Source organism: Octodon degus, unplaced genomic scaffold (assembly GCF_000260255.1).
Source record: "Octodon degus isolate 3935 unplaced genomic scaffold, OctDeg1.0 scaffold00030, whole genome shotgun sequence".
In the NCBI taxonomy this organism is placed as follows: domain Eukaryota; kingdom Metazoa; phylum Chordata; class Mammalia; order Rodentia; family Octodontidae; genus Octodon; species Octodon degus.
The window spans coordinates 7,006,392-7,016,949 of record NW_004524606.1 but is presented as its reverse complement, the minus strand read 5'-3'; the positions used below and the strand labels follow the sequence as shown (position 1 = coordinate 7,016,949).

Sequence of the window (10,558 nt, the reverse complement as noted above, 5' to 3'; positions counted from 1 at the left end):
GATATCTCTTCTAAATTATGAAGATGGTGTTTTAGATCCAAGCTCCATTGTCCCTATGATAGATGGAGGAACAGAAGGTTTTAAAGGAAATGCTCGTGTTATTCTCCCTGGAATGACTGCTTGTATTGAATGTACACTGGAACTTTATCCACCACAGGTAACCAGAAAAGTACCTGCACTTATTTTACAAAACTTTGGGTTAGAATTAGAGTTGAATTTACCATATTTAATCAACATTTAAGATTGTTAATAGGGCTAAACATATATTTAAAATGATTGGATGCTGCAAGTTCAGTAGTATGAGTATGTGCCTATTATGTGTGAGGCACCCTGGGTGTGATGTCTAGCACCACAAACAAAACAGAACCAGATAAGCCTCCCAGTAAAACACCCTAAAGAAACAAATATCCCAAAACTAAGTACATTAGGGTCAGGGAGATAGTTCAGTGGTGTAAGCACATGCCTGGCAAGTGCAAGGTCCTGAGTTCGATCCCTGATACCAAAAAACAAACCAAAAGTAAGTACATGTAACAAAATTAAAGTATATGAAGACCAGTGAAATTTTATTTAATGGAAGACAGGGACTGTGTTCTGTTTTTCTACTATATTTGTATTAATTTTTAATTTGCCCAATAGGGATCAAAGGGAATTATGAAGCTTTTTGTTGGGCTAGAGATATATTTGGCTTTCACCTACACAGTAGCTAAAACCTGTACGCAGTGTTTTCATGGTTTTAATTAGCCATGGTCTAAAAACATTAAGAGAGAGCTGTGGAGATAGCTCAGTAGAATGAGCACTTGCCTGGTAAGTGCAGGGTCCTGAATTCAATCCCCGGTACCACAAAAAAAAAAAAAAAAAAAAGAAGAAAGGAAGATTCTGAAATCAAATTCTAGGTAATTTGCTTCTGTGGATAGTACAAATCTCTCACTGTCTCCCTGTTTTATCTGCCTAGGACTTGAGCCATCTGTGCTGGGTATGCTACCTGCCCGTTAATCAGTTAATAGCTGTCCCTGTTATCACATTGAATCTCATGGTGCAATTGTGCTTGTGTTCAAGTAATGCTTATTTTATGTACTAATGGTCCCAAGTTGTAGGAGCAGTGATTCTGGCAGTCTAGATACAGCAAAGAGAAGCTATAAAATATTTAAAGTAAGAAGGTGAAAATTCTTTACTTAAAAAGAAACAAAAAGAATTGTAGACTGAGCTTGCTAAAATCTATAGGACAATGATATTTTAAGAGACCACATTCATAGAGCTTTCATTATAGTATAGTTTAATTGTTCTGTTTTATTATTAACTAATTTTGTTACTCTCCTACTATACCTAATTTGGAAATTAAAGTTTATTTTAGGGTAAAGAATATTTAGAGAAAAATATAGACTGATTTCAGACATCTGTTGGGGGGGGTCTTTGGAATGTATCCCCCAGATAAAGGAAACTACTGTACCTGTCTCAAAGACACAAAAATATCAGGCATAAGAATGATGTTTTCAGGCTGGGGAGATAGCTCAGTGGAATAAGTGCTTGCCTGGCAAGTGCAGGGTCTGAGTTCAATCCCTGGTACTGCAAAAAAAAAAAAAAAGAATGATGTTTTCAGGGACTCCCTCCTTCCCCCCCCCCCCCCCGTCCCTCTCTCGGACAGGAGTTTTCTTTCCCCCTCAATAAGTATATTCTGTGCATTTTTTTTAAAAAAAGAATGTTTTCAAAGATGGGCTTATTAATCTATATCCATTTTAAAGGACAATTTAAATGTTGGATTATAAGTTATATAAACACTTAGTTGCTATCAGTGAATTTGCTTTTTTTTAGTTTGTTTTATACTGTCCTATTGAACTATCAGATAAACATTTGACAATCTAGCATTTTTCTGTGGTCTAATAAAACTTAAATTAACATACCTTAAAAATACAGGGCAACCTATCTTTGTGGTCTATCAACCTAAAGTGACTCAGTTGCTTCTTGTTAGTCTTAGAAGTGTTTTTAATGAAATACAGTGTGTTGCTTGTATAAGTGAAGGTCTGAGATGAATTATAGGTACTACAAACTAAATAACTAGAAATCGTGTTTAAAAAAAAAATCTATCACTTAAAGTTAACTAAAAAAGACAAACTGTGGTTTTAGGTTAATTTCCCCATGTGCACCATTGCATCTATGCCCAGGCTACCAGAGCATTGTATTGAGTATGTCAGGATGTTGCAGTGGCCTAAAGAGCAACCTTTTGGAGGTAATAAACCTAATTTAATAATCCAGAATTATATAAAATATATATTTTTCTATATTATTCATTTGGATAATTTCATTAAAGAACAAATTGCTTTATGATTACTTATTTCTTTCCTTTTTTTTAAAAAAACAGAAGGTGTTCCATTAGATGGAGATGATCCTGAACATATTCAGTGGATATTTCAAAAATCTCTAGAGAGAGCATCACAATATAATATTAGAGGTGTTACATATAGACTCACCCAAGGTAATTTTTTAATTATGTGAATTATGATCGTGATGTAATCCCATTTTAAAGGATTGGAGATCCTTTGAGAATACCTGCTGATTGATTTTCGATAGTATCATCCATTTGAGGATCAGTGAAGATACCACAGAAGTATTTCCAAGTTAACCCAAAGTAGGTGGGAATCAAGCTCAGCATATGACTTCTCAGAGTGATTTAGTAAAATCATTGACTCTTAGGATTGAAAGAGTCCCTAAGTCATCCAGCTCCAAATGTGTACTTAAATCTTTCAGTGAAAAGGAATTTATTACCACTTGGAGTCAGTATATTTCATTTTGAACAAGAGTATTACGCTTTTACTGGAGCAGACATGTCCACCTCAGTCGGGTTTGCCCTATTACTCTTGCTGTCTTTTGAGTAACAGCTGTAAACATTTGAGGACAGTGATTCTATTCCTTGCACATTTTTATCACTGCCTTATGCCTGTCTAGTTCCTCTGACCCTTTGAAATGTTACATTACTTCAAGTCCTCATCACAGCAATTAACCACTAAGAAGAATATATGCAGTGTATTATTTGTTGAAACTGTACTTTCGATTTGATTTGAAACTGTCTCATTGCTATATGTTTATCAATAAAACTTTGAAAAAAAAATAAATAAATGCACACACACAAAAAAAAGTCCTCATCATACCACTTTTCTTTGATCATATTTCATATAGCTATCTTTGTCTTATATAAGCCAAAAAGCAGATTCTAGGATTGGTCTTGATTTAGATCAGACTTCTGATAATTGATGGTCTTAAAGGAAAGTGGGTGTTTTTCATTATAATTATGTACATTGATGCTACACTTCTGATTTTTGGGGGTTACAGTGGGCTAAGATCTGTACTTTTTTGTACTTACGGAATTGCTAAGCCACATCTTAGACTTGGCAGTATTGAAGGTGTTTTATTTTTTATACCTAAGTATAAGTTCTTACGAATTTATCCTTAAAATTGAACTTGCTCATTTCTGTCTGTATTCTAGTGCCAGCTTCATTTGACCTATTATTTTGAAAATTGTATTTTTAATTTCAAATAATTGCACATTTTTATCACTGCCTTATGCCTGTCTAGTTCCTCTGACCCTTTGAAATGTTACATTACTTCAAGTCCTCATCATACCACTTTTCTTTGGTCATATTTCATATAGCTATGTTTGTCTTAAATAAGCCAAAAAGTTTTTAAGACTCAACTATTTGAGAAAAGGCATCTCAATCAGACCTCTTTATCAAGCCCTTTTAGACTTATCTCATTCTTTTAATCAGACCCTCTTGAGTACTTCCTCTATGAGAACTATGTCTTATTTATAAGGATGTGTGAAAGACTTTTCCAGATAATCTACTGAAATCTAGATATACTTTCCTCCATGGCATCTTGAGTTGCTAAGCTAGTCACAGTAACTAATGAGGCTAGTCCAGTTCAAGCTGACTCAGGGAACAGTCTTATTTTCAGTCTTCAGTAGGCTTCCAGTCCAGTTACAGTTCATTCTTTGTAAAGTTTTGCCCTGCAGTGTGTGATGGTGCACACCTGTAATCCCAGCACTCAGGAGGCTGAAGCAAGAGGATTTCCTTTAGTTTGAGACCAACCTGGTCCTCTAAATGAGTTCAAGATCAGCCTGAAGGGCATAGCAAAACTGTATCTCAAGAAGAGAGGGGAAAAAACCCCAAAGTTTTGCCTAATAAGGATCACCAGGTTCCCTGGAAAGATTTATGCTTTCTGTTGTGTGCCATACACAGTCCTTGTTGCTCCTTGCTCTTCTCTTACACTGACCTATTCTTTCTTTGAACACATCATTCTTTTGCATCACAGGGCTTTTATACTCCCTAGTTAGGGTACCTGGTAAACTTCTTTGGATCTCTTCCAGGCTAGTGCCTTACTCTTCAAGAATCAGTGAACCATTCATCATTTTACCTTTTTATAATTCATTAGCAGTAATTAATAATAGCTTTTTTTTTTTAAATGCAAAGAATATCTTACACTGTGATCTCTCTCTGGTCTGGGGCCTTTGCTGTTTGTGTTTGCAAAACTTTTCCCCAGGTTGTTGCATGGCTGGGTCCTTCTCATGGATTACATTTCAGTGCACATTATCATTTTCCACAAGGGAGCCTTCCAAATTGTATGCAATGGATTATGCTTGCTGTTGTCACTTGTGTCATATGTCATTTATTTTCTATATTGAACTCCTCAGTATCTGAAATTCTGAAATATATTTGTATATTTGTTCCCCATCAAAATGAAAGTTCTGTAAAAACATACTTTTCTTCACTGCTTCTCACTGTGACTACCTGTACCTCCTTCCAGTCTGTCTTGCTAGATGTGGTTCATTGGAACACTTTTAGTTTTAGTATCAGGAGGTTCATGCTTCTCTGTATCCTCTTCTTTAACCCTGTATGGTCACTGTATGGTCAGAATCAACTTTTTAAAAACAGCTTTCCATTATCAATAAAATTATGGGGGAAAAAAAAAACAGCTTTTCAGTCTCCTTTGCTCTATGTTTTTTCCCTGTCTTGTCTTCTCCTTCTCCTCCTTCCTTTTCCTTCTTTCTCCTTCTCCCTCTTTCTCTCTTCCTCTTCTTTTTCTTGTCTTTTTAAGACAGGGTCTTGCTATGCAATTTGGGCTGGCTTTGCGCTCAGCTGGTCTCGAACTTGCAATGATCCTCCTATGTCAGCCTCCTAAGTCCTGGGATTACAGGTGTGCTCCAGCACACTGGCTCATGTCTTCTTAAATATTTGTCTTTTGTCTAAAGTTTATGAAAGTGGCCAGCCTACTCCTGAAGTTTTGGGAACACATTTGACATCAAGATAATGGTTTCTTATTTCTAAAATGATCATTTCAAATACAGTTATGAAATGGGTATTTGTACTTTTAAAAGTGGTTTGGCTTTGTTTATTCCTAATATGTGAATACTGATGTCAGAAATGGGGTTGAGACAAAGAGCTGCATTTAATATGTGGTGTAGCTCAAGTAGAATAAGACAAAGATACTGTACAAAGAACAGTTTTCTGAGCTGGCTGTGATGGTCTAAGCCTATAATCCCAACACTCAAGGGGTAGGTGGATTAAAGTCAGCTTGGGCTACACAGTGAGTTTAAGGCTACCCTGGAAAACATAAGGAGATCCTGTCTCAAAACAAACAAACAAAAAAAGTAAAATTCAAATTCATAAAGCACAGGTGACATCTTTCATTTTGTTATGAATTGAGTATCTAAATTGAATGTCTGAATTATTTGAGGAGTAATTAGAAAGCATGTCTTTATGCTCAAACTGGATTTACATGCAGTACATTAAAAATGAAATTAATTACCTTATGGCTGTTTAGAAACCTCTGAGTACAACAATGTATCAGTTAAGATTATGCATTTTAATCATGCAGTGGTGGTGCACATCTATCATCCCAGCACTTGGGAAGCCAAGGCAGAGAAAATTCAAAGTTTGAGGCTTGCTTGGGCTACATAGTGAGTTTGAGGTCAGCCTGAGTTATATATAGGGAGACCTGTTTCAGTAAAACAGAATTACACACATTGGGCATAGTTGGCCTTAGAGACCACTCGCAGCTAGTAGGTACAGAAGTATGAATGTATTTTAAAATTTCTATCAGTGGGGCTGGTGAGATGGCTTAGTGGTCTAAAGCGCCTACTTAGAACAAACTTAGCAAAGCACAGGGACCGCGGTTCAATCCCCCAGCACCACAGGCTGGCCAGCCCCGCCCCCTGGTGGGCTGAGCTGCCCCCCCCCAATAAATAAATAAAATTAAAAAAAAAATTTCTATCAGCATCTCATTTTCCTTACCTTTGAATAGCAGACTAACATAAGGAGTTTTATGAAAATTTAATATTTACTCTTCATACATACCTGGAACACAGTAAACATTAATTATTAGCCACTATTACTATGTTAGGTGGAAGATTTTTACTTTGTTACTGTAGTTTAAGATTCCAGAGGCCGGGGAGATGGCTCAGTAGAGTAAGTACTTCCCTGGCAAGCGCAGGGGCCTGAGTTCAATACCCAGTTCCACCAAAGAAAAAAGAAAAAAAAGATTTTTAGCTTACAGCAAAAATGATGGGCATGTGGAAGAAGATAGTTTCATGATTAACCTTACTTTCTGCCGGTAAAGCCTAAAAAATTAGGTCTCTAAAATGTTACTTAGATGCTGGGAATATAGCTCTGGGACATACTTGGCTAGCATTCATGAGCTCAATCCCCTGTACTGTGAAATTTGAATATGCTGTTTCATGATTATAATTTTTTTAAGATAAAGGAAATTACCCTATTTTAATTGATAAATTTTTCAGGGGTAGTAAAAAGAATCATTCCTGCAGTTGCTTCCACAAATGCAGTTATTGCAGGTAAGAAAAAAAGACTTCCTCTTATTTTTACTTTCTTTCCTTTTTTTAAATGTATTTAGTACAAGGTCTACAGGGTTTCACCACACAGAACAGACTTGTGACCTTCCTGTTTTCAGCCTCCCAAACCCTGGGATTAAAGGCGCTGCATGCCACCACGCCCCCGTCTCAGTTGCAGTCCATTCCTTTGTTTTTTGATTTAATATTTAAATTGACCCTTTTTATCCTTAAGTTTTAAGAATCTGATGTCTTCTTGTGTAAAGTTCTGTAATAAAGGTATTAAAAAAAAAGCTATTTGATCTTATAAGGTACTCTTCAGTAAAGGGTACATCTTTTTAATCAGCATAATAAAGTATTCGTTAAACTGAAAAGATGAAAACCATGTAACTTACTCTGTTGCATGGACATAAAACAAATACTGTATAAAATTCTTACCTGAGTTTTAAAAAGTAAGTGCAGATGTTTTTTAAATCTATTTCTAAATTAGTGGCTGTTAGAAATTTATTTGTTCTGATTTCTAACTGACATAATGTCTGTTTTTCGTTGAGTTAAAAGCACCTTTATTTTTCTCCCCTCTTCAGCTGTGTGTGCCACTGAAGTTTTTAAAATAGCCACAAGGTAATGAATTTCATGTAATAAGTTGTATGTATATTCATGTTTTTACTTGACCTAATTAAAAATGAACTTTTTTTATTACAGCGCCTATATTCCCCTTAATAATTACTTGGTATTCAATGATGTAGATGGCCTGTACACTTACACATTTGAAGCAGAGAGGAAGGTTAGTAATAGTCAATGAAAATATTTTTGATTATGCATATTTTAATTTTTAAATGTTAAGTACTCCTTAAAAAGTTGAAGAGAGGGCTGACCAGATAGCTCAATGGACTAAAGCACTTACTTAGGCACAGCGGCTGGGGTTTGATCCCTGGCATGCTGTGCCAGCCCTGCCCCTGCATTGCACTGAGACAGTAATCGAGACTGGGCATGGTAGTGTGCGCCTGTAATCCCCTTGCTTGGGAGGCTGAAAACGGGAGGATGACTACAAGTCTGATCTGTGTAGTGAGACCCTGTAGACCTTGTACTAAATACATTTTATTTTATTTTTTTGACGGAACCGGGGATTGAACTCAGGCCCTTGGGCTTGCCAGGCAAGCGCTTATTCTACTGAGCTATCTCCCCAGCTAAATACACTTAAAAAAAAAAAAAAAAAAAGTTGAGTATTACCCATACCCTAAATGTCTCATTTTTTAACTGCTAGACCTCTACCTATTATATGTCTTTTGGTGTATAGCATAAAATAAGTACCTTATAACTAAATGATATAAAAAAATCTTTAATTAGGATAAAAGTGTTTTTTTTTTTTTTTTGCAGAACTGGGGATTGAACTCAGGGCCTTGTGCTTGCCAGGGAAGCGCTTATTCTACTGAGCCATCTCCCCAGCCCTGAAAGTTTTTTTTTTTTTTTTTTTTTTAATGTATTTGATTGTTACAGGGTCTCACTATGCAGCTTGGACTCATAGTGATCCTCCTGCTTTCAGCCTCCACAGTACTGGGATTATAGGCAGGTGCCATAATAGCGAGGCTGGCATGGCATGTGGTGCTGGGGATCAAAGGGTAGTCCCTGCACTAGCCTAAGCTTGCCTAAGCAGGTGCTTCAGTCCATTGAGCTGTCTTGCTGGCCCAAGATAAAATAATTTTTAAAGCATAAAATAATTCTGATACAAAATACACATTTGTTTATGAAGCGACTAATACTCATGTGCCTCTGTATAACTTGTTGTGCCTTGTGTATGTAGGAAAACTGCCCAGCTTGTAGCCAACTTCCTCAAAACATTCAGTTTTCTCCATCAGCTAAACTGCAGGAGGTTTTGGACTATCTAACCAATAGTGCTTCTCTGTAAGTGTTTTGGATTTTTGTTACATTGTAAAAATCTTTCTGTAATTTTAAAAAGTTTAAAAACAAAGTTTAAAATATAAAATAATGTTCAGTACTTTTTCCTACGATTATACTTAGGCAGATGAAATCTCCAGCTATCACAGCCACATTAGAAGGGAAAAATCGAACGCTTTACTTACAGGTGATCACTGTTTCCCCCACCCCCCGAGAATTATATTAGTAGTTTAATTTCATGTTGATGTGCTTTACATTAAAATAATTTTATTTTCTAGTCGGTAACCTCTATTGAAGAACGAACAAGGCCGAATCTTTCCAAAACGTTGAAAGGTATATTAAATATGTTCACTAGTTTGTGGTTTTTTAAATAAGATAATAAATGCTTGTTCTACATACAACTACTGATTAGAAATAATAATACAATTTATTCCTTTTTTGTAGAAAAATAGTAAACTCCCAAGAAATCAAATTACCTTCCTTGAAGAGAACTGGATTTTGATGATTCTCTAGATCATAGAACTGTATTTTGTGTATCATTATTTTTGTTGAGATATTTTTCCTTTAATTATACTTTTTCTGTTTTAGAATTAGGACTTGTTGATGGACAAGAACTGGCGGTTGCTGATGTCACCACACCACAGACTGTACTATTCAAACTTCATTTTATGTCCTAAATAAAATGAATTTGCACATAATAGACAACTTATGGAAATAATATACTTCATGGATGCTAAGAAATTGAATTTGTGTCATTTTTAGCTAGTGTTGCTGAAATTTGACTCTTTTAATATAAAGAACTACTCTTTTCTAACTTTATGAGTTTCCCTTGAAGATAGAATTTAGGGTCAGTGTTTGTCAACATGTCCATTAGTAAGTGATACAGGAAATGATGCCTGGAGAGAGATTCTGGGCGAATGTAAAACTTCTTTTAGAGAAAGAAAGAAACACCTTCTTGTGTGTGAATTTTGTTATTATGGTCAAAATGCATTCCTCAGCTTTCATTTTGGTACCACATATACAAAAGATGTCCCTTTAAAGGAAATAAGGACTTAAGTTTCAAGTAACTTTATATATTATAATCTGATGTCCAGAGTATAATAAACAGGCTGTTACTCGATGTAATATTCATTTAATTGTGCCAGTCCAAATCAATATTGTTACAGTTTATCTTGTCCATAATAATTTGTAAGCAGTGTTATAGCTGAATACCTATGCATGGAAATAGGGAATATTTTCATGTTTGTATTTGCAATGCCATATAGGCCATTATGCAAAAATTTAAGCCAACTTGGCTGTTTAAAAAATTTTAATGTTTAAACAGTTATCACTGATGCTTTTGCATTAATAAAATCATACATTGTCTACTTTCACTTATACTTTCTAAAATATTTAATAGTGAGTAGTTCCATAATGTCTGGATTATTTTTCTTTTATTATATATATATTTTTGTGGGGCTGGGGAGATAGCTCAGTGTTCTAAGCACCTTCCCAACAAGTGCAAGGACCCAAGTGCAATCCCCAGTATGCCATGCCATGCTGGCCCCAAAACCCTGGCTGCACTGTGCCAGTCCTAAAATCAGGTATGGTGGTGCACACCTGTAATCCCAGCTCTTGGGAGGCTGTAAACAGGTGGACCACTACAAGTCTGATCTAGTAATGAGACCCTGAACACTCTGTAGACCCTTCCCTAAAATCATAACAAACCAAAAAGAATCACTATGAGTCTGAACTGCATAGTGAGACCCTGTATCCAGTAAAAATAAACAAATGTATATTTTTTGCTTTGTAAAAAGTTTACTGGTATATTTTAAGTAAACATAATGATAA

The 10,558-nt window shown here is 35.7% G+C and overlaps 1 protein-coding gene across 3 annotated transcripts in view; it reads left to right on the top strand.

Annotated features, from left to right (window-relative positions):
• Positions 1–10,107, top strand: part of Uba3 (ubiquitin like modifier activating enzyme 3) — a 27,103-nt gene extending 16,996 nt beyond the window's left edge. For all 3 annotated transcript variants that reach the window (XM_023713334.1, XM_012514360.2, XM_023713333.1), the window contains 10 exons: positions 1–157; positions 2,122–2,224; positions 2,357–2,470; positions 6,785–6,838; positions 7,417–7,453; positions 7,535–7,616; positions 8,634–8,734; positions 8,852–8,915; positions 9,007–9,061; positions 9,317–10,107. In XM_023713334.1, coding sequence (XP_023569102.1) covers positions 1–157; positions 2,122–2,224; positions 2,357–2,470; positions 6,785–6,838; positions 7,417–7,453; positions 7,535–7,616; positions 8,634–8,734; positions 8,852–8,915; positions 9,007–9,061; positions 9,317–9,405 — 856 coding nt within the window. In that variant the 3' untranslated portion in view covers positions 9,406–10,107. The remainder of the gene's footprint in view (positions 158–2,121; positions 2,225–2,356; positions 2,471–6,784; positions 6,839–7,416; positions 7,454–7,534; positions 7,617–8,633; positions 8,735–8,851; positions 8,916–9,006; positions 9,062–9,316) is intronic.
• The last annotated feature ends 451 nt before the right edge of the window (positions 10,108–10,558 follow it).